General features: G+C 55.2%; 1 protein-coding gene and 1 long non-coding RNA gene across 7 annotated transcripts; one reads left to right on the forward strand and one right to left on the reverse strand.

Moving 5' to 3' along the window:
* Nucleotides 1-1,411: 1,411 nt before the first annotated feature.
* TALDO1 (transaldolase 1) lies at nt 1,412-10,214 on the reverse strand. 6 transcript variants are annotated; one of them, XM_032642100.1, is made up of 9 exons: nt 10,056-10,145; nt 6,812-6,962; nt 6,383-6,506; nt 4,593-4,700; nt 4,233-4,364; nt 2,328-2,503; nt 2,042-2,239; nt 1,703-1,848; nt 1,412-1,616 (listed from the first exon to the last, which is right to left on the reverse strand). In XM_032642100.1, exons 3-9 carry the CDS (start codon nt 6,439-6,441, stop codon nt 1,584-1,586), a joined length of 852 nt encoding a protein of 283 aa, XP_032497991.1. In that variant the 5' UTR covers nt 6,442-6,506; nt 6,812-6,962; nt 10,056-10,145; the 3' UTR covers nt 1,412-1,583. The 6 variants fall into 6 exon arrangements, 3 of the variants coding, with proteins under 3 accessions (XP_032497991.1, XP_032497990.1, XP_032497989.1); XR_004351249.1 differs by having other exon boundaries at nt 1,703-2,239; nt 10,056-10,135; XM_032642099.1 differs by lacking the exon at nt 6,812-6,962 and having other exon boundaries at nt 10,056-10,214.
* Nucleotides 10,215-14,316: 4,102 nt separating this feature from the next.
* LOC116758011 lies at nt 14,317-17,657 on the forward strand. The gene is made up of 2 exons (XR_004351126.1): nt 14,317-14,349; nt 17,280-17,657. It is a non-coding gene; the product is annotated as an uncharacterized LOC116758011 (long non-coding RNA).
* The last annotated feature ends 5,296 nt before the right edge of the window (nt 17,658-22,953 follow it).

Here is a 22,953-nt window from a genome sequence, read left to right on the forward strand (position 1 = left end):
CGCTGGAGCCTTGGAAACGTGCTCAGCAAAGGAAACCAGACAGATACGAAAAATCCAAAACCTCAGTGTGGATCGGTCATTTGTGGCTGGGAACGGGCAGATCGGGGGACGAGCATCTTCTAGGGTGCTGGCTGCACAGGGTTGTACCCGTGAGCAGGTGGGCTTCATGTCTGTCACTGGCATCCACGGTCTCCATCCTGAGGCCCCAGGCCAGGCAAGATGGGGAGCTGAGACCTCCACGTCCTCCTAGGACACAGCCCTTTGATCAGCTCAGGGGGAGGGGGCTGCAGGAAGCCTTAGCCCCCTGACCCGACCTGGCCAGGCAGCTGGGGGGCTGGGGGCGAGAAGCCCTGCCCACCTCAGCAGGTCCCTGTGCTATGGCACCCAACCCAAGGCCACCCCCTCAGCACCAGGATGGGTGGGGCGGCCTGGGCAGGCTAGGTGGCCCGAGGGGCGTGGCCCAGGGTGGCACCTGTCCCCGGAGCCCTGCCTGCTCAGCAGTGCCCCTGCGTTTGGGGAGGGTGGCAGCTGCAGAACCGCAAGTCCCAGCTACCTGCTCCAACCCCAGCAGACGGGGGTTCCAGGAGCCCCACTCACTTGCAGGGAGCCGTGGGGAACAAGCCCAGCCCAGCAGGTGCCCCCAGGGCGGGGGTGGGGGGCACAGGGTCTCCCCGTTGACCCTCAGCCAGACCCAGGGCAGCGTCCCACAGGACTGTCTTGACACCTGGCTCCACTGGCGCAGGCCTGGAGGGTCCGTCGGGGCCCCTTCCACCTACCTCGTGCTCCCAGGCAGTCTCACCCAGACCCTGTGTCCCCCCCCACCCCCAGCTTCGCTGTTCCAAGAACAGAAGCTGGTCCCAGGGTAGAGGAAGGGGCTCCCCTGTGGACCACCCATCACCGCCCCCCACCAACCCCTTCCCAGAAAAATCCAGAGGGTGCAAGTAAAGTGTCTCTTCACAAGCTGTGCCCTGCCTCTGCTCGGGTTTGAGGTTTGGAAGCCCTGCTCAGCGCACGCTACGCTGTCCCCACAAGGTGGCGCCATCGCCCCACCTGTGCCTCCGCCCCAGGGCGGCGAGGAGAGGCTCAGAGGCATGGGGGCCGTGCCAACAGGTCCGGACAGCCGGAAGCTCTGACGCAGAGGCTCCTCTCTGCGGGCTCGGCACCCGCACAGCTCCAGCAGGCCCCTGGCACCCTCCCACCCAACTCTGCAAGCACAGCCTACAAGCCCCGGGGCCGTCTGGCTCCAGACACAGAGGAAGTGCTCAGGCAGTCCCTGCTTTGTGTGTCCAGGCTCCCAGAAGCAGGTGAGGGGCTGTCACCCCTGCCTGGAGGCCCCCAGGGGGCTCTTGACCCAACCCCGCCTCCATCGGGCCAGGCTGCAGCCAGCGGAGAAAGGACGCACACACGGAACGAAAAGTGACACCTTTAATGCGCTGAGCAGAATTTTACATAAAATTGGAAATCTGTGATTAACCCCCGCTCCGATTAGTAAAAAAAATCCAAGATTCGTCGCAAGGCATATGTGCAATTAGGCCCCAATTCAAAGTCGGCGGCATATCTGTGGTCCAGCCTCAGGTGCCAAGCTATTTTCCGTTCTCCGCGCTGAACATTCGTTCCTAGAGACGGGCAGTGTGAGCTGCTGCGCTGTCCGCCCCCACCCCCCCCCCCCCCGCCCCGCCCAACCGTAACCCCGGGCTCTCACCGTCAGCATCCGCTCCAGCTTCACAGCGTCCGCGGCGAACCTGCGGATCCCGTCCGAGAGCTTCTCCACGGCCATGCGGTCCTCGTTGTGCAGCCAGCGGAAGGCCTTCTCGTCCAGGTGGACCTTCTCCAGGTCACTGGCCTGGGCTGGGGGAGGGCACGCGCCGGGGCCTTGGGCTCAGAGCCGCCCTAGGGCCCCTGCCTGGCGCGGCCCCCACGGCAGGTGGGCTGGACAGCAGGTGAGTGCAGGCTGGCCCTGCGGCTCTAGGCTCCACACCCTCAGGTGACGGAGGCACCGGTGTCCCCGTGGGGGCCTTGAGCGGGGCGGGGGGCTTCTTACCTGCCTTGACCGAGAGCGTGGGCGCCAGCTTGCTGTGGTCCTTGAGCAGCTCCCCCAGGAGCTGGGGTGAGATGGTGAGGAAGTCGCAGCCCGCCAGGGCCTTGATCTCGCCCGTGTTGCGGAAGGAGGCGCCCATGACGACGGTCTCGTAGCCGAACTTCTTGTAATAGTTGTAGATCTTGGTGACGCTCTTCACTCCTGGGGGGACATGCCCGGAGCTGCCACGCCGGCCGCCAGCAGCAGACAGCGCAGCACTCCTCCGCCCCTGCCTCCCAGTGCTCCTCACCGGGGTCCTCCAGGGGCTCAAAGGACTTCTTGTCCGTGTTGGCCACGTGCCAGTCGAGGATGCGGCCCACGAAGGGGGAGATGAGCGTCACCCCCGCCTCAGCGCAGGCCACGGCCTGGGCGAAGGAGAAGAGCAGCGTCATGTTGCAGTGGATGCCGTGCTGCTCCTCCAGCTGCCTGTGGGCGGGGGAGGGCGGCGTGAACAGCGGGGACACAGCGAGAAACGCTCGCGATTCAGTAACTGCAAAGGCAGGAACAGGGTCGCCCCATCCTCGTCAAGAGCAACTCTGGGGCTTCCCTGATGGCTCAGTGGTTAAGAATCCACCTGCCAACGGAGGGGACACGGGTTCGAGCCCTGGTCCGGGAAGATCCCACATGCCGCGGACCAACTAAGCCCCGTGCGCCACAACTACTGAGCCTGCGCTCTAGAGCCCGCGAGCCACAACTACAGAGCCCGTGTGCCACAACTACTGAAGCTCATGAGCCTAGAGCCTGTGCTCGTCTACAAGAGAAGCCACCGCAATGAGAAGCCCGCGCACCGCAAAAAAGGGCAGCCCCCACTTGCCGCGATTAGAGAAAGCCCACGCGCAACAAAGACCCCATTCAGCCAAAAATAAATAAAATAAATTTATTTAAAGAAAAAACAAAACAAAAAACCCCCAAAAAAACTCTGGAGGAACTTCCCTGGTGGTCCAGTGGGTAAGACTCCACGCTCTCAATGCAGGGGGCCCGGGCTCGATCCCTGGTCGGGAAACTAGATCCTGCACGCATGCTTCAACTAAGAAGTCCGCAGGCCTCAACAAAGACCCGGCATAGCCAAAAATAAATAAATAGATATTTAAAAACAAATATGTGTGGAGTTGAAATTAGTTCGTTTTACTAAAAACAAAACAAAACAAAACAAAACTCTGGAACATTCACCAGGGCTCTCTCTGGCTAGTGAGTTGCGGGTGACCAGAACTTCCTTCATCAAACCAGCAATTCAAAACAGGGACAAAGGCAAGAGGTTCCCTGAGAGCCACAGGCCAGGTCCCTCACCTCGTCACAGAATCAGCTCCGACCACAGCGCCATCCTGCCTCAGTCCCGCCCAGAGCCCGCGGCCTCCCCGGCCCCACCGCTCCCCCTCGCCCTTCTGGGTCACCCTACAGAAAGTCAGTCACCCACGTGACGTCCTGGGGTCGACTGTGAGAACAGGGTCCCGGCCCCACTCTGCAACATGCCGGGACGTGGACTGTGACAACTGAGTCCCTGTCCCAATGGACAGTTTCAGAGGCACCTCTGCTGCCTGGCTGCAGAAAGGTGGTCAAGAAGAGCATCTGAGGGGGGCACAAGGCAGCCTCGCCAGCCGACACCATGACCACAGCACCAGCAACTCCGCCCTCCAGTGTGCGCCCACCAGAGACAGCACCAAAGGCAGGACAACCACGCGTCCCGTGAAGGATGGACTCAGAAGATGCAGCGTATACACACGAGCGAGCAACAGCTGTAAGAGGAATGCAGCCCCAGCACACGCACACACGTGTGAACCTTGAACACATGCCCAGCACGGGCAGCCGGACACGCAGGCCACATGCTGCACGATTCCATCACGCACAAGAGTCCAGACAGGTGTGTCCAGAGGCAGAAGGTCGCAGGAGGGGGACAGATAACACAGGGACCCTGCTGGTGCACAAGGGGCACTTCCAGGACAGCCGTGCATGGCCCTGCGGGGCCGGCGCCAGAGCAGCTCCCTGTCTGTACCTGCTTCTAGCTCCTCCGCACTGAGCACAGCTGCTGGGAAACGACTTACGTTCTGTACACGGAAGACGACGTGAGGACAACGTGTGGCATCGCACGGGGCCTGCTCCCCGAGGCCCACCCGGGACGGGCGGTCCCCACCAGCTCCCTCCTCACGGGGACACTTACTTTCCAGCCTGGATTCCTTCCCAGGTAGACGACAGCTTTATCAGAATCCGGTCCTTGCTGATCCCAGCCTCCTTGTACAGGTCGATGAGGCGCTGGGCGCGGGCCACCATAGCATCCTTATCGAAGGAGAGCCTGCGGGGGCAGGGCCGTGACAGGGGTGCCCAGCAGCCAGCCAGGGGGTGCGTGGCGTGCCCGGCTCAGAGCAGCTTAGCAGGACTGATATTCAAGCAGGAGCCGGACATGAGCAGCTCATCGTGGACCAGCAGCCACGGCAGCACCTGGGCGCCACGTGGGGAACCACGGACTGAAAGCAGCTGCTGCCCTCTGCCCACGTCACCTGTGTCAGCCCTGCGTCCTTACCTTGCATCCACTTCTGTGGATACGCGGCCTGGAATTTTCTTCAGTATTTCTACTCCAAACAGCACAAAAAGTTTATCAGTAGCATTTGTAATCTGTTCCTCTTGTGATCTGAAATTCCAGGGAAAAAATTAGGTTAGAAGCTTGTTATATTTAAATGCACAGGGTTCTACAAAACAAATTCTGTTATTCATTTCCCAAATCCTTTTCCCTCCATCTTTTTTCTCAAAATAATTTTTTTTAATTGTGGTAAAACACACAGAGCATAAAACTTACCAACTTAACCTTTTTTTTTTTAACTTTGGCCATGCCACACAGCTTGCAGGATCTCAGTTTCCTGACGAGGGACTGAACCTGAGCCACGGCAGTGAGACTGCAGAGTCTTAACCACTAGGCCACCAGGAAACTGCCCCCATCTTAACCTTTTTTTTTTTTTAATGAGGTTTGTTGGTTTTTTGTTTTTTTTTTAACTAATTTATTTTTGGGCTGTGTTGGGTCTCCGTTGCTGTGTGCGGGCTTTCTCTAGTTGAGGCGAGCCGGGGCTACTGTTCGTTGCGGTGTGCGGGCTTCTCATTGCAGTGGCTTCTCTTGTTGCGGAGCACAGGCTCTAGGCGTGCGGGCTCAGTAGTTGTGGCTCATGGGCTCTAGAGTGCAGGCTCAGTAGTTGTGGCACACAGGCTTAGTTGCTCCCCGGCATGTGGGATCTTCCAGGACCGGGGCACGAACCCGTGTCCCCTGCACTGGCAGGCGGACTCTCAACCACTGCGCCACCAGGGAAGCCCTAGCTTAATTAACCATTTTTAAGTGACTAGTTAGGGGCACTGAGCGCATTCACATCGTGGTGCAACCATCCCTGCCTTCCATCTCCACGTTTTCATCCTCCCAAACTGAACCCCTTCGTCTTTGGGAACTTGAACGGAACAGTCTTTCCAATCTCTCTGAAGCTGCCTGGGCAGATGAGTAAGGTACTTGATGCTGTTCCAAAACGGACCAGAAAGATCTCCAGCCCGCGTGTCACGGGCTGGACACGGGAGCAGGGCCTGGTGATCGCTGGTGGGCACCACCTTGTCACCGATTCCAGGAATACCAAGAAGGGACAGGGAAGCAGCCAGGATGGCGGGGGCAGGGTGGCCCAGTGCAAGGAGCAGCCATCACACACACACCTGCACACCGCCTGACCTCAGCACACAGGAGCACCAGAAAGGGACAGGCCAGCCCAGCGTGGCTCCTCCCAGAGGTCACTGTTCCCTGCCGGCTCACTCTCATCTGAGCAGTATCGCCCAGATGAAAATTTAAAATGACGTCCGGCAAAGGCCAGTCTACGGAGAGGAAAGCCAGTCTGTGGCCGCTGGCAGAGGCTCCAGGGAACCTTCTAGGAGGTGCAGATGCTCCAGGACTGGGCCGTGACTGTGGCTGCAGCACTGCATAAACTGGCCGGAATGAATCGGACAGGGCGCTTAATGAATCTCACTCCAGCAGAACTGCTAAAATGTGACAAAAAGCCAGAAAGCAGGTCCATGGTTGCCAGGGCTGGGGAGACTGACTGCAAAAGCGGGGAGGGACTTCTGGGGTGGTGTCCACACGTTCCTGCAAACAAAACTCAGTGAACTGTATTCGCACAATGGGTACTGCCTGCTACGTGTAAATAACATGTCGGCTATTTCTTTCCTGACAAAAAAACCAGGAAAGCAGACAGCATTCCCTCCCTGAGTCTAAGACACCTGAGAACTAAACTCAGGGAGGGAAGGAAGCAACCAGACCAGCTGAGGGCTGCTGCCCAGACCCGCACTCACCCGCCCAGCCTCCGGCCGTGGGCGATGGCCTCCTCCACCAGCTCCTGGTAGGTGGGCATCTGCGCCGCGGCTAGGATCAGGGACGGGTTGGTGGTGGCATCCTGGGGCTTGTACTCATCGATGGCTATAAGGAAATAATTGTGGAAAGCAGGGAAGTAAGTGGAGTGCTCGCTTCCAGCCGGCAACCCGAGCCAACCCCTGTAAGCCCTAAACGTGTAAACAGAGTCAAGCATGTCTTCTGAGCCAGGGTGTGGCCGCACTTCACACGGAAGGCTGGCCAAGAGGCAGCTGCGTGCACGATGAGAAAGCAACAGAGACTAAAGCCAGGAAGCAGATGTGCCGAGGGCCCAGAGCAAGAAGGGCGGTGGCTGCCCGACAGGACAGCGTCGTCGGCACCCAGGTCTGTATTCTCCTCTAACACACGAGCACCTTCTTGGTAACCAGGAAGTCCAAGGAGTCTCGTGGCCCAGGCTCTCGGGGTAGCAGAGTTCACGTTCACCAAACTCAGCTTCCAGGATTAGCTGCTTCAGTAAGTTGACTGGGCAAGTTAGTATTGTCAAAGTATCTTCTGATGACAAAACTACAGAGATGGAGAACAGGAACAGGGAAGTGGGGCGGCTCTCAGGGCCGAGGGAGGTCTCTGTGGCCGGCGAACAGCTGTGTCCTACCCATCCTGGTGGCTACAAGAACCTCTGAACTATAAAACCGCCACAGGGGATGCCCCCTCCTCTATGCAGGTGGAAACCGGTGGACGTGGAGCCGGCCTGAAGCCTGTTCACGGTGTCATGCTAGTGCTAAGTTCCTGGTTCTGATGTCACCACTGGGGGACGATGGGACTCTATGGGGTAATTTTGCAACTTCCTAAAAGTCTGTAATTATTTCAGAATGACAAGTTAAGAAAAAGTACTCTGGAGCAGAACTTACACAGATGTGTTAAAACCCAGAGTAATGCACTGAAAATGGTCCCTTTCATCATATAAAATTATACCTTGATAAAGCTTTTAGCAAAATTAAAAACAAAACCAAGGGGGCTTCCCTGGTGGCACAGTGGTTAAGAATCCGCCTGCCAATGCAGGGGACACGGGTTCAGCCCTGGTCCGGGAAGATCCCACATGCCACGGAGCAACTAAGCCCGTGCGCCACAACTACTGAGCCTGCGCTCTAGAGCCTGTGAGCCACAACTACTGAGCCCATGTGCCACAACTACTGAAGTCTGCACGCCTAGAGCCCGTGCTCTGCAATAAGAGAAGCCACCGCGATGAGAAGCCCGCGCACCGCAACCGACAGTAGCCCCCACTCGCCACAACTAGAGAAAGCCCACGTGCAGCAACGAAGACCCAATGCAGCCAAAAATAAATAGTTTTATTAAAAACAAAACAAAACAAAACCAAGACCTATCTGGGGTCAACAGATGGACTTCAGACTCCACGGACCCTTAAAATGAACGCACAACCAGGTGTGGGGCGTCGTTCTGGGAAGAGCATCCACAGCTTTGACTGTATTCTCAAAGAGGCCCACGACTCCCCGAAGGTAAGAACCTTCAGTTCATAAAGTGACCACAAACCGAATTTACAGGAGCTTCCCTGGTGGTCCAGTGGTTAAGACTCTGTACTTCCAATGTAGGAGGCCGTGCATTTGATCCCTGGTCGGGGAACTAAGATCCCATATGCCAGGCGACACGGCCAAAAAATAAAAATAAAACAAAAAAACCACAAATTCACAACTATGTAAGATTTATGGATATACATTATCAACAAATGTATTTTTTAATAAAGTTCTTAACATTCACTTAGAAATCTTTTTTTCTAAATTTATTTATTTATTTATTTTTGGCTGTGTTGGGTCTTTGTTGCGGTGTGTGGGCTTCTCATTGCGGTGGCTTCTCTTGTTGTGGTGCACGGGCTCTAGGCGCGTGGGCTTCAGTAGTTGTGGCTCACCAGCTCTAGAGCGCAGGCTCAGTAGTTGTGGTGTAGGGACTTAGTTGCTCCGAGGCACGTGGAATCTTCCCGGACCAGGGCTCGAACCCGTGTCCCCTGCACTGGCAGGCGGATTCTTAACCACTGCACCACCAGGGAAGCCCTCGCTTAGAAATCTTAAATGTCAGCACTTGGGCTTAGATATTTCTAAAAAGAAAGAGGGGGAAAAAAAAAAAGCAAGCATTCCTCAGGGTCCCTCCTGCCTTGTTGGCCCTACACTGACAGGTGTAACAAGACCAGCCATCCTGCGGCTGCTGCCTGGTGAGACCCGACAGGAAACAATATAGACCAGGGCTTTGTCAACTCACAAAGATGGGAAATATTCCATGCTAAGAAGGTACAGAAATACGTGCCGCCACTTTTCCAGCACGCTCTATCCTAGTGATGTCATTGCCAGAGGCCTGAATCAGGGAGGGAGGGGGTAGAAAGAAGACCGTGGCCTCCCAGTGAGCAGGGCAGGAGCTGGAATCTCCAGGGCCCCCAGCTCTGACCAGGCGGGGACCTTCTGGCAGATGGTTTAAAGTACAGGTTGGACTCAAGCCCATCACTGTTTCCAGCGTTTATACTGAAGCAGCTAAACATGCTTACTCACTCTCCTAGACTCTGCTAGATAAAGACTTACTCTTACCAAAGAGGAATTAAAGCCTGTTTCTCAAGTCACCATGAGAAAGCAGAAAAGAGAGGAAGTCCCTTCCGTACTGTGTGCCCCACAACACTCGTACCCAGAGAATTTCATTATTTTCCTGAAAATCTTAATTGTTCACAGCCTAACAGAATGGAGGTTCACCTAGTCTGGGTTTCCACTGCAGAGGGAGGAAAAGCTAAGTCCTCCAGCTGCCTCCAAGGAACGTGATTCAAAGCCAGGAAAATCTGAATCTGGGACAAGCTTTGCTTTCCTCGGCGCATGGGGTTTTATCCCCGCAGCTCCTTGGCCCAACGTGGTGAACGTCTAATTGGCCCGCACGCGGCCGCAGGCACCAGCGTGCACAGCTGTCCCCTGGGTAGGGGTGGAGAGTGTGTGCAACGCGAGGTTTCAAAAGCAGGTGGTGTCATTCTTAGTTTCTGGTCTTTCTGGGTCCAGAACTAACTCATGTTCCTGCTCAGCGGTCAACATTCGCGCAACAAAACTACCCCGTGTAACCACAAACGGTCCGCAGCTCCAAGGCGGACCTGGAGTCTCTCCCCAAATCAAAGCATTTGGACACTGTCCCCTGACGCACTGGCGGCTCACGGCGGGCTCCCGCGAGCTACCAGCAGCGCGGAGGAGACGGCGGCCCCGGGCCGAAGGCGAAAGGGAGCCGGGCACGGGTGCCGAGGGCGGGGAGCGAGGGAGAAAGGGGGCGGGAAACGCGGGGGGGGGAGAGCGAAGAGGGGTCGGGGCACCGGGAACGGGGGGGAGAGCGAAGAGGGGGGCGGGGGGCGAAAGAGAAGGGGTACCGGGAATAGTGGGGGCGAAGAAGGGAGCCGGGGTGAAGAGGGCGGGAGGCGAGGGAGAAGGGAGCGGAGGGACCGGGTAAGAGGCGCCGAGGAGAACCGGGGCCAACTTCGCGGCCGGGGAGGCCTGGTGGCCCGGCCCGCCCCTCACTTGCAAGCTCGCGCCCCCGGCAACTCGCCCCGCCTGCCCTCACCCCGGGGCCGGCCGGCGCTCAGCGCGCACGAAGCCCCTCTCTCGGAGCTCGGGGCCAGCGCAGCCTCACCGTGGAAGTCGCCCGTGTCGGCCACCACGGTGGTGAACTGCTTGAGCTGGTCTAGCACGCTCTCCATCCTCTGCCGCTTCACCGGGGACCCGGACATGGCGAGCTGTGGCGGGAGCGGACGGCCCACAATGCCTCGCGGGCCCTCCCCGCGGGCGCGGCCAATCCGAGCGCGGCGCCGGAGGGCGGGCCTGCGCGCCTGCGCCCGGGCGAGGCCCCGCCCCCGAGACGGCGCCCCCGCCCCCCGGAGCTGTACCTGACTTGTGCGGCTGAGGTCTCCCGGAAGATGCCCCTCTAGGGCGGTGACCCCGGAGCGATACGCTCCCCGGGGCGATGTGTCCCCAGGGCGGCGCCCCCGGAGCGACTAGTCCCGCTGGGAGAAGCGTCCTGGAGACGGTGCCCCGCTCCCGGGGCGGTGCCCTCAGAGCGTTGGTTTCCCTCGGAGGGATGCGGCCCCCCGCAGCTGTGACCCCGGAGTGATGCCCCCTTCCAGTGATTCACCCCTCCAGTGATGCTCCCCTCGGGGCAGTGATACCCGGAGTGATGCGCCCCCTCCGGAGCGGTGCCCCCCCCTGGAGCGAAGCACCCCCAGGGATGCTCCTCGCCCCCCACCCCCCGCGAGGAGTTAAGGCTGAGGGTTAAGCAGAGTCACAGGGAGACCTAGACGCCCCAGACCCTGCATCTGGGCCGAGGCCTTCGGGGACCATGAAGAGGGCCGCTGGGGGTGTGGGCCTGGGTCTGGGTTGCCCCCTGTTTCCCAGCCCTCCTGAGGCCTGGGGCGCGCAGGGTGCACGTCCTCCCTTCAGGCCTGGCTGCTCCTCCAAGCCCTCCTAGGTCAAACTGGGCCTGGTGCCTGGGGAGGGGCTGGGAGAGGTGAGGTGGCCTGAAATCAGGGCCTGTGGTTTCATTTTCCAGAGCCCCAGGATGGGCCTTTGATTCTGGGAACCCACATCTGGGAATCTGCCCCAGAGAAGTAGTACTAATTTCAGAAGTGTGAAATAAAATTCACGTTTTATGGCAAGACAATAAAAAAAAAACATGAAAAATTTTCTCTGCCCTTTGGCCCCCTCTCTCCCCTCAGTGTGCATTGTGTATCTGCATTATGCATGGACCATCCTCCCCCATAGGCAGAAATACCTGCTCAGGGACTTCCCTGGTGGCGCAGTGGTTAAGAATCTGCCTGCCAATGCAGGGGACATGGGTTCGAGCCCTGGTCTGGGAAGATCCCACATGCCGCGGAGCAACTAAGCCTGTGTACCACAACTACTGAGCCTGCGCTCTAGAGCCCGCGAGCCACAACTACTGAATCCTGCGTGCCTAGAGTCCGTGCTCCACAACAAGAGAAGCCACCGCGGGCTTCCCTGGTGGCGCAGTGGTTGAGAGTCCGCCTGCCAATGCAGGGGACACGGGTTCGTGCCCCGGTCAGGGAAAATCCCACATGCCGCGGAGCGGCTGGGCCCGTTGAGCCTGCGCATCCGGAGCCTGTGCTCTGCAATGGGAGAGGCCACAGCGGTGAAAGGCCCGCGTACCACAAAAAAAAAAAAAAAAAAAAAGAAGCCACCGCAATGAGAAGCCCGCGCACCACAACAAAGAGTAACCCCTGCTCTCCGCAACTGGAGAAAGCCCACGTGCAGCAACGAAGACTCAACACAGCCAAAAATAAATAAAGAAAGAAAGAATCCACCTGCCAATGCAGGGGACACCAGGTTCGATCCCTGGTCCAGGAAGACCGACATGCTGCGGAGCAACTAAGCCCATGAGCCACAACTACTGAGCCTCTGCGCCACAACTACTGAGCCTGTGCGCCACAACTACTGAAGCCCACGTGCCTAGAGCCCGTGCTCCACAGCAAGAGAAGCCACTGCAATGAGAAGCCCGTGCACTGCAAAATGAAGAGTAGCCCCTGCTCACCATAACTAGAGAAAGCCCGTGCGCAGCAACGAAGACCCAGCGCAGCCAAAAATTTAATTTTTTTTAAAAAAAGAAAGAAATACCTGTTCAACCATAAAGAACAACATTCTCCTAGCATCAGCAAGACAACTCCTTAAAAGATAACATTTCTTCTTGACCTTGTAAGGGGCCACAATGACACTTAGGTCTGGATCGTGTAAACTGTCGATAATACATCATTTAATATACAGCCCTCTGTCTCAAAACACTTGTAAAACTGTGCCTGGACTTCTAATGGGTGGAACAGTTCTTGGAGCTTTCTGAGGGACTATTCCTGAGGTTATAATCCTCAATTTGGCTCAGATAAAATTTTCCATTTCTTTCTTAGATCAACTGATTAATTTTTCATCAACAGAAGGTGTCCCAAGAGAATTAAGTACGAAATCAGTCATAGGAAATGTAACTGCTGGCTGTTATGAGATTGGCTGTCTTTCTTTCTCTGAATTGAGTTCTCTGTATATTCTCGATTAAGTCTTTTGTCAGATGTGTTCCTCCAAGTCTGTGGCTTACCTTTTCATTTTCTTAACAGTGTCTTTGATGAGTTTTAATGTTGCTGAAGTTTAATGCATCAGTTTTTAATTTTATGGTTAGTGCTTTTTTTTGTATTTTCTCTTAAAAAAAAAAAGTCTTTGTGTACTCCAAAGGGACAAAAATATGTTCTTATGGTTTATTTATTTTTTGCGGTATGCGGGCCTCTCACTGTTGTGGCCTCTCCCGTTGCGGAGCACAGGCTCCGGAGGCGCAGGCTCAGCGGCCATGGCTCACGGGCCCAGCCGCTCCGCAGCATGTGGGATCTTCCCGGACCGGGGCACGAACCCACGTCCCCCACATCAGCAGGCGGACTCTCAACCACTGTGCCACCAGGGAAGCCCCTGGTTTCTTTATTTTTAATAAATTTATTTATGTATTTATTTATTTATGGCTGTGTTGGGTCTTCGTTGCTGCCTGTGGGCTTTCCCTAGTTGCGGTGAGCACGGGCTACTTTTCGTTGCGGTGCATGGGCTTCTCATTGCAGTGGCTCTAGGAGCGCAGGTTTCAGTAGTTGTGGCGCGTGGGCTCTAGAGTACAGGCTCAATAGTTGTGGCGCGTGGGCTTAGCTGCTCTGCGGCATGTGGGATATTCCCGGACCAGGGCTCGAATCCGTGTCTCCTGCATTGGCAGGCGGATTCTTAACTACTGCGCCACCAGGGAAGTCCCCCTATGGTTTCTTCTAGAGACGTTTCAGTTTTGGCTTTGATGTCAGGGTCTTTGATGAATCTCAAATTGGTTTTGTCTGTGTTATGAGGTAGATGTCAAGAGTCATTTTTCCCCACTTGTCTTATCACTCGTTGAAAGGACCTTCGTTTCTCCACTAAAATGCAAAAATGGGAAATACAATTCACAGAAGAAGAGAAATTCTATTCATCAGAGAAATGCAAATCAAAACCACAATGAGATGTCTCCATTCTCTCCCTCAAATAGTGAAAATTAAAAAGCTGACAATACCAAGTGCTGGTGAGGATGTGGCGCAACTGGAATGAACATGCCGCTGTTAGGGATGCAAAATGGCACAAAAAGAACTGTTCGGAGAACAATTGGGTGTTTTCTCATAAAGTTAAGCATGTACTGGGAATTCCCTGGCAGTCCAGTGGTCAGGACGCCACGCTTCCACTGAAGGGGGCACGGGTTTTATCCCTGGTCAGGGAACTAGGATCCCACAAGCCTCGCAGCATGGTCAGGAAAAAAAAAAAAAAGTTAAGCATGTGAACCAGTCCTCTCACTCCTCAGTGAAAAACATTTGCACAAAGATTTGCACACAGATAATCACAGCAGCTTCACTGATTAAAGCTCCAAACTGGAAACAACCCAAATGTCCATCAGCAGAAGCTCCATGCCGGGGAGCTACCTGACCATGAAAAGTAATGGGCTAGTGACCCCTGCAGCAACTCAGAAAAATCCCACAAGTGTTCTGGTGAGTGAAAGGAGCCAGACACTAAAGATTCCATTTCTGTAAAGTTCCAGAACGGGCTGACTGCTCATGGTAATACCAGTCCCCACAGTGGCTGACTCAGGGGAGGCCAGAACAGAAGGAGCAAAAGCGTTATCCGGCCGAACTTGGGCCTGCCCTCCTGCTGAGCAGCAAAGCCGATCGGGGCTCTGATGGAGGAAAGTACAGCGTTGATTGCAGGGCTAAGCAAAGGGAACGGGCAGCTCCTGCTCAAAGACCGCAACTCTCCGGGGGCCAGATCAGCGCGTGGACTTTCTTCTGATTGGTTGGTGATGAGGTAACAGGGTGACATTTCAGAAATCTCAGTCATCAACCTTCTGGTTCCAACCAGTCTGGGGTCTACAAGCTTGTGGTCTGCAAGTAAGTCACCATCCACCCGGGTTGCGAGAGTCTTAGTTCCTGAAGAACAACTCAAAGAATTCCATCAGATGGTGGTGAAAATCCCTTGAGGAGGAGCTAAGGTTCAGTTTTATCCTGAGCTGACTGTTGTCTCTACTTTTCTTGTTTACCTGCTTCTCCCTCACTTCCCTAATTAGTAACTGCCTATCCCTGCTCTTTGAACTCAGGAAGGGCTTGGGAGGCTAGAGCCTTTTTCTACAAACAAGAAATGAGGGACACAGAGGGGCTTTTGTACCCGGGAGGGCCCCGCAGGGTCCTGCTTGGTTTCAGAAGGGGGACCAGGGAGTTTCCTGGGGTGGTGCGAGTGTTCTCCAGTCGAGGTTTCGGAGTGAGGCAGGGCCACCAGCACCACCTCCCCCTGGGAACTGTCTGAAAAGTCTGTTTTCCGGCCGCCCGCAAGGCCTTGCTGATGCTGGTGCAGGCCAGGGTCTGAGAACCTCAGCTCTGTATATTTAAAGGGCAGTGGTCACTCAGAGTAGACAAGGAACAAAACACAACAAAATACAGACCCTCGGAAACAACACCTGCCTGGCATCTGCTGGTTCCCAATACAAGACATCCTGGGGTGGAAGGTTGCAAAGATGTGGGGCAGAGTCTGCCGGGCAGTTGCCTGGCGGGACGTCTCTCCAGGGGTCCCTCTCTCTGCCTTTTTCCCACATGGGCCCCACCCAGGGGAGCGGGGAAAGGGGAGACTCCTCGGCCTCAGCCAGGTCCTCAGCACAATTCAGATCTCTGTGGGCTGAATCTCAGTTGATGGTGGCCCATTTCCCAGAGGTGCAGACGAGTAGCTGGGCCAGGCAGGGGGAGGGGGTCTGGCCAGGCCGGGACTCCCGGGGCCATGGTCACTTCCAGGCGCTGCGGGACCCGGGCCAGGAGGGAGGTGCCGAGGAACCTGGCCCCTGACACCGTGATGACTCAGGGAACACCAGAAGTTCCTTCCAACCTTGTGATGAAATACAATTTATATTTTATGGCAGGACAAGAAACTTTAAAGATAAAACTCTTCTCCACCTGCTCGGGCTCCTCCCTCCCCTTTAAGGTGCATTGTGCCTTTGCATTAACCAGACCTCCTCAGGAGACCACATTCCTTCTTAACCCTGTAAAGGGTCACCCATGACCCATTACTTGCTCCGTACGCTTTATCCTTGCAGATCTGGGTTGTGTAAACTGTCAACACATCATGTAACCCTTTTTTCAAAAACTTGAGCCAAAGTTTCAAGTTTCAAGTTTCAAGTTTCAAGAGGTCTAACTGTGCTTTGACCTTTAATGGGCGGAACAGTCCTCAGAGCTTTCTGAAAGACTGTGTCCTGGGTTATAATCCTCAGATTGGCTCAAACAGTTTCTTTTTCTATGTCATTCTTAGATTGACTATTGATTAATTTTTTCATTGACACTAATGTGGAGGGCTGTGATGTCCAGGGAACTGCACCCTGGCTGGTGTTTACCATGCACTGAATCAGAGAAGGTGGGATGCATCTGTGTGCAAACCTGAAACACCATCCACAGCTTCCCTCATCCTCCATGATTACCGGCTTTGCCATTAAAACCCCCAAATCACTACCAACACTGCCAGTCACCGGATGCATCCCAGGGGCACTGAGAGCCTCGATTCCCACGTATGTTGGGCTCGGGCTGCTCTGCGGGTCCGAACTCTCGCTGGAAGGCCGGCAGTGCCAGGCCTGGACCGAGAGTGTGCCCCGCAGGAGGCCAGGAGCAAGGGGGTGGCTGTGAAGATGGTGAGGAGTGATGGCTGACGCCCCCCTCCACCGACCCCATGACCTTAGGGTGCTGGTGTGGCTCAGGAAGGGGGCCTCTGGAGCCTGGAAAACCCACAGGTGCTGTATCACTACATGGACGCTCTAACGCAAACCCAGCCGGTGGCTGCGTGAGGCCAGTGGCAGGTGTCAGTTTGGGGAGACGAGGTACAGCTAAAGCCTCAGGGTCACAGAAGGAGCGAAGTGTGGAGCGAGAGTGGGGGCTGGGGATAAGGGCCTCGGGGGGCCGGCTGGCCGGCTCTGACTGCTCCAGAGGGGGCCCGGTGCCTGGCTCAGCCCCTTCCCAGGAGGTGGAAGGTAGGGATAACCCCAAGGTGCTCTTGCATGGGCTGCAGGAAACCTCCCAGGAGCCTTGGTGCCCCCCAGGGGTCCCCACCCAGGTGCCCACCCCAATGATCCCTGGGGACAGGCCAAGGGTCAGGCTGGGTCAGTGGGCAGGAGGCTGCCCTGGGGAGGTCCAGCCTCACTGCGGCCGTACGGGCCGGCGTGTACAGGGAGAGCTCCAGGACTCCTGTTCCAGCAGCACCAGGACTGTCCTGTGGCCCAGTCAGGGCCATGGCACCGTCCACTGGGAAGCCAGTTGGATGCCTGGAGGCAAAGAGAGGGTGGCAGGGACAAGAGAAGTGGCTGCCTAGACGCCAGCGAGGAGCACATGGGGCAGAGGCCGTGGGCCTGTGAGTGGTGGGGGCATCAGGGAAGGCCCCCCTGAGAAGCTGGCCTTTGAGCAGATGCCAGGGTCTTGGGGAGAGCCGGGCAGGGCGCTGCGGATGGGACACGGCCAGTGCAATGGCCCTAGGCCAGAGTCGCCCCCTGTCATAAGAGGTGTACGAGGTTGAGGTCTGGAGGAGTGGGGGGGTCCCGGTCCTCCCTGAAGACTCGTGTCAGGAGCCTGGGGGGCTGGGAGCGGAGGAGGGATAGGACTCAGGTTTTAAAGGTCCCTCTGGTGCTGTGTTGGGAGCAGACTTAGGGGCAAGAGTGGAAGCTGGAAGCCGTGAGGGGCCACTGCTCTCCCTGGGGGCAGGGACAGGGACCAGAAGTTGGTCATGATGGAGTGGGTGCACGGTGGGGAGAGGATATGTTCTAGGCAGCCACTGACTGCCCGTTCACCCTGGCCAGGCATGACAGTAACCACCTGCACAAGTTATCTTACAACAGGAAGTCCTAGTAAGGAATGCAGAACTAAGAAGCCACCACCAACCGGAAGACCTCGGGAAAGGACAAAAGGAGAGAGAAGACTCCAGTCCACACGTCCTACCAGCCTCTCAGAAGCCTCCTCGCTGGAATCTGTCTTGGCTGAGCGATGGGCACACTACCAGGAAAGACCCTGAGTCAGAGTGATTGGCCAGAGACAACCCGGAAACTAACCCCATCACCATAAAACCCGAGACTGCGAGCCACGTGGCAGAGCAGTCCTCCTGGGCTCCCTCACCCCGTTACCCCCGCTGCTCTCCACCCGGGCGCCCGTTCCCAATAAAGTCTCTTGCTTTGTTGGCACGTGTGTCTCCTCAGACAATCCATTCCCTGGTGTTAGACAAGAGCCCACTCTCGGGCCCTGGAAGGGGCCCCCTCGCTGCAACACCAGGACAGCCAGCTGCCGCAGTCCCGCAGGCTGTCGGGGAGGGAGGGCATCAGGTGGGGGCAGGGGTCTCTGGTTTGGGGGGTCTTGGTGCTGAATGCGAAGCAGCAGTGGGGTTAGTGGTCTGGAGCTCAGGGCAGGGGTTGGGCTGGAGAAACATGTTTGAGGGGAGCTGAGTGGGGCATCTGAAGCCTGGAGGCTAGAGGGACCACCCAGGGTGGGGTGGGGAGGAGATGGAGAAGGACAGGGCCCAGGGCAAGGTCGAGCCTGGACCTGGGAGGAGCTTCTGGAGAACTGGATGCCCTGGGGTGGGGGAGGGGCACTCTAGGGCCTGGGGTGTGGCCTCCAGTTGGGACCTCAGTGCTGACCTTGCCCAGGGCAGCTGCAGTGGAGGGTGGGAGGGAGAAGGAGGGATGGGGTGGACCCTCGAGGCTTTCGGGGGTCTGCTGTGAAGGGAGCAGGGCTAGTGAGCGCTGGGATCCAGGGCATGCATGCAAGCGTGGCCTTTGTCACCAGATAGGATGTCAGGGGTGGTGGGAGGAAGGGCAGTAATCTGGGCAGAGACAGGCAGTGGGCAGACGGCTGTGGCACAGGGGGTGGGGGGTGGCTCTGCAGACCACTCTGCACCCTCAGGGATGTTGCAGGAAGCAAGTCCATCAGCCAAGACGGTGGGGGCGCTGGGGGAGGGGACGGGGTGTGGGCCGGTGAGATGGGGCAGACCTGGGCGTGGCTGGTGGGTGCAGCCTCCCGGCTCTTCTGGGCAGGTATGGGCGGGCCGGAAGGTGGATCTAACCTCTGGGGTTCAGTGGGGGAAAGGGAGCTGCTCGGGGAGAGGAGGGCCGTGTGGACACAGCGATGAGGCGACAAGGGCAGGTCCTGGGGGAGGGGTCGGGTGGGGGGGTTGAGTCAGGTGAGCAAGGGCGGGTGTGGAAGGTGAGCCAATCGTAACAGTGATGGACGGAACCAGAGCTCAGTTGTCTACGCTGCCTAAGATATTGTCCTGGAGCAGAGTGGCTTAAAACAGCAAACATTTCTTTTTTCTCAGTTTCTACGGGCCAAGAATACAGGAGCACCACGATTTCTTAAATATGACACCAAAAGCACAGGCAATTAAAAAAAAAAAAAAAAAAAAAAAAAAAGGTGATCTCAGGTGGCCTCGGCCTGCAGAGGCTTGAAGCGGGATCTCGGTGAGAGTGTGGAATCCTAACCACTAGACAATGAGGGCCAATGGCCAGTGACAAGGCCCTGGCTTGTCTGCTTTGTAGAAATGAATTTCAACAAAGAGACAGAAAGTACAGAAAAGTGTTTATTAGGAGGAAAAAGAGTGCGTGTGGATAGACACACGGGCGGGCGGAGAGGGAGAGTCATGCCCTCGTGGTGGTTTGAGTCACTTATATGGGGCATTTCTTCCGGGTTTCCTCTGGTCAGTCATCTTGCTTTGCCTGGCTCTGAGCCTGTATTTGGTTTATCTCAGGCTCCTCCCCTGTGTGCGCATCTCTTAGCCAAGATGGATTCTGGCGCAGAGTCATGTGGGTAGGTTGACATCACCTATTATGGGGTGGCGCCCCCTCCCTTTTTGGTCCCTGAGGAGCCTTTCTGCACGTGTGGAGTCAGGAAGGTCTCCTGGACCTCGAGAATGAGGAATGTGTGGTCTTTATCTCTTATCTGGACAGGACTCAGCTCCTCTGCGCTCCAGCCATTCTCTTTATCTTGGAGTATCTGTCCACAGGGGACAGACTCCAGCTGCTCAGCCGGGGGCCTGTCTACCTCCTGCCTCAGAACTCATCAAAATTTAGCACTTCAGGACTTCCTGGTGGCGCAGTGGTTAAGAATCTGCCTGCCGGGCTTCCCTGGTGGCGCAGTTGTTGGGAGTCCGCCTGCCGATGCAGGGGACACGGGTTTGTGCCCCGGCCTGGGAAGATCCCACATGCTGTGGAGCGGCTGGGCCCGTGAGCCATGGCCGCTGAGCCTGCGCGTCCGGAGCCTGTGCTCACAAAGGGAGAGGCCACAGCAGTGAGAGGCCCGCGTACCGCAAAAAAAAAAGAATCTGCCTGCCAATGCAGGGGACACGGGTTCGAGCTCTGGGCCGGGAAGATCCCACATGCCGCAGAGCAACTAAGCCTGTGCGCCACAACTACTGAAGCCTTTGCGCCTAGAGCCTGTGCTCCGCAACAAGAGGAGCCACTGCAATGGGAAGCCTGTGCACAGCAACGTAGGACGAAGAGTACGTACAACGAAGCCCGTACAACAAAGAGTAGCCCCCGTTCGCCGCAACTAGAGAAAGCCTGTGCACAGCAACGAAGACCCAATACAGCCAAAAATAAATTAATTAATTAATTTTAAAAAATTTAACACTTCGCATCAAAGGACACAATCAACCGGGTGAAAAGGCAACCCATACGAAGACAGAGAGAGTGGCATGGACATATACACACTACCAAATGTAAAATAGATAGCCAGTGGGAAGCAGTCGCATAACACAGGGAGATCAGCTCGGTGCTTTGTGACCACCTAGAGGGGTGGGATAGGGAGGGTGGCAGGGAGACGCAAGAGGGAGGAGATATGGGAACATATGTATATGTATAGCTGATTCACTTTGTTATACAGCAGAAACTAACACATCATTGTAAAGCAATTATACTCCAATAAAGATGTTTAAAAAAAAAAAAAGAAAAGGCAACTCATGAGTACAGGAGAAAAAAATGTCAAATCATTATATCTGATGAGGGATTGATATCCAGAATGTATAGAGAACTCCTAAAACTCAACAACAAAAACCAAACAACCCGATTCAAACATGGGCAAAGGACTTGACTAGACATTTCTCCAGAGACACACAGGTGGCCATAAACACATGAAAAGATGTCTGACGTCACCAATCACCAGGGAAACGCAAACTACAACCACAGAGAGATATTACCTACACCCATGAGGACGGCTATTCTCACAATAACAGAAAACAACAAGTGCTGGCGAGGACGTGGAGAAATTGGAACCCTCTTGCACTGTTGGTGGGAAGGTAAACTGGTTCAGCCACTATGGAGAACAGTATGGAGTTTCCTTAAAAAACAAAAGATAGAGCTACCACACGATCCGGCAATCCCACTTCTGGGAGTATCCTGTCGACCAAAAAACAGCGCAGGAAGCTGCAAATTAGAAAAGAGAGTTTATGTGGGTCTTAAAGGTTGCAGTTCAGGAGATACAGACTCGGGTAAAACTGAAAGAGTGTTCTGGGGAAGAGGGAGAGTCAGGGCCTTATAAAGGCAGAAGCCACCAGGTTGTGAAGTTGTCTGCTGAGAATTCTGATTGACGCTGGCGTGAGTCAGGGAATATTTGTCCTTAAGGAATCACGAGTTATCCTAGGGTGAGGGTCCAATAAGTACGTGAGTTTCTGGCAGATGCTCTGATGTCTGCATGAGGACAGCGAGCGGTCAAACGGTCCGATTCCATCCAGGCTGAGATGTGCATAAGCCTCGCTACCTCGATGGCTCCCCGGCTCAATTTTCACGTGTGCTTTTAGCAAACCCCACCCCGCTTTCATTTTCCTTCCACAATCCCCAAAGGACTTGAAAGCAGAGCCTCGAGCTCTGTCTTCACCCATGTTCACCCATCATTCACAACAGCTAAAAGTTGGCATCAACCCAGGTGTCTGATGACGGATGAATGGATAAAAGACACATGGTACAACCGTATACGATATTGTGATTTCTAATCAGTACATACTTTGTGTCCCTGTTTCCTGGCAGGCAGCTCCCAGAGCCCTGCTCTGAGTAACAGGAACATCTTTCGTTACAATATTTGGTCTTCTGGCCTCAGTCCCCGAAATCCCTCAGAGCCACGAAGTGAAATGGGTGTTATTCATAACAAGCCTCTTTCCACCACTACTGGGTTTATGGTAAGAGGTGACTACTGGAAATCCCCTAAGGATGGGGATATGGTTGCCAGGGAAACCAACCACGATTAGAGGGTTGGAGCCTCCATGAAAACCCCAAAGATGGGGGTTCAGAGAGCTTCCAGGTTGGGGCCTTCCACGTGCCAGGCCCCAGATTCCACAGGGACAGAAGCTCCTCTGTTGGGAACCCTTCCAAACCTTGCCTTATATACATATCTCTCCATCTGGCTGTTCATTCATATCCTTTAATATCCCTTATAATAAACCCACAATCTAGTAAGTAAACTGATTTCCTGAATTCTGTGAGCCGCTCTAGCAAGTGAATCCAACCAGAGGAAGGGGTCGTGGGAACTTCCGATCTGTAGTCAGTTCGTGAGAAGCACAGGTGACCTTGGATTGGCGGCTGAAGTGGGGTCTCTCTTTCTTGTCTCTGAGCACCTCTCCTGTGGGTTCTGCAGCTTCTGTCTCTCCCGCTCCCCACACCCCTGGGGGTGTCCTCTGGGGACATCCCAGCACGGCCTGGTGGTACCCTGGGCCTCAGCCCGCATCCACTCTGCCCATCTGAGAGGTGAAAGTGGTTTCTGTGCCTTTTCTGAGGGCCGAGTTCAAGTCTCTGCTCAGGGACAGTCGCAGAGAACACCCTCCCCAGCTTTGCCCAGTTCCTGTCTCTGTCCTTGGTTGTCAGTCTCCCAGTAGATTCCATATCAATGATTCTTATGCTTTTGGACCTCAGGACACTTTTATTATTTATTTTAAATTTATTTATAAAAATATTTATTCATTTATTTATTTATTTTAGTTGCACTGGGTCTTAGCTGTGGCACACGGGATCTTCTTTGCAGCATGCATGTGGGATCGAGTTCCCCAACCAGGGATCGAACCCAGGCCCCCTGCATTGGGAGTGTGGAGTCTTATCCACTGGACCACCGGGGAAGCCCCCTCAGGACACTTTTAAACACTTAAAAATTACTAAGGCCTCCAAAGAACTTTTACTTATGTGTGTTATCCATCCATATTTACTGTATTAGAAAATAAAACTATGAAAATTTAAAGACCTGCATTTATTCTTCCTTTTAAAATAATGATGACAGACTTGTAGAAACCATCTATACCATGGTTTACCCCAGCTGATCCTCTAAACTCACTTCCAACCCTTTAAGTGCTCACCAATCCTGAACGAATTATGTCTTGAAATTTGCCTAATTCTAATCCAGACCCCAAACCTCACACACCCCTTACCCTTGCCCCCCAGATCCTGCTAAGACTCTCAAGGTAGCTAAGCCATGTAGCTTTCTCGATCTGTCCCTTGGTAGCATTTTGGG

The sequence above is a fragment of the Phocoena sinus genome, chromosome 8, assembly GCF_008692025.1.
Source record: "Phocoena sinus isolate mPhoSin1 chromosome 8, mPhoSin1.pri, whole genome shotgun sequence".
Taxonomy (NCBI): domain Eukaryota; kingdom Metazoa; phylum Chordata; class Mammalia; order Artiodactyla; family Phocoenidae; genus Phocoena; species Phocoena sinus.

Coding starts and splice junctions, on each gene's coding strand:
- TALDO1 (XM_032642098.1), bottom strand. CDS start 10,152: ATGTCCGGGTCCCCGGTGAAGCGGCAGAGGATGGAGAGCGTGCTAGAC. Junction 6,507..9,986: donor GAGCGCCGGCCGGCCCCGGG/GTGAGGGCAGGC, acceptor ATTTCCTTATAG/CCATCGATGAGTACAAGCCC. Junction 1,849..2,041: donor CACGCTCTCGGTCAAGGCAG/GTAAGAAGCCCC, acceptor GCCCTCCCCCAG/CCCAGGCCAGTGACCTGGAG.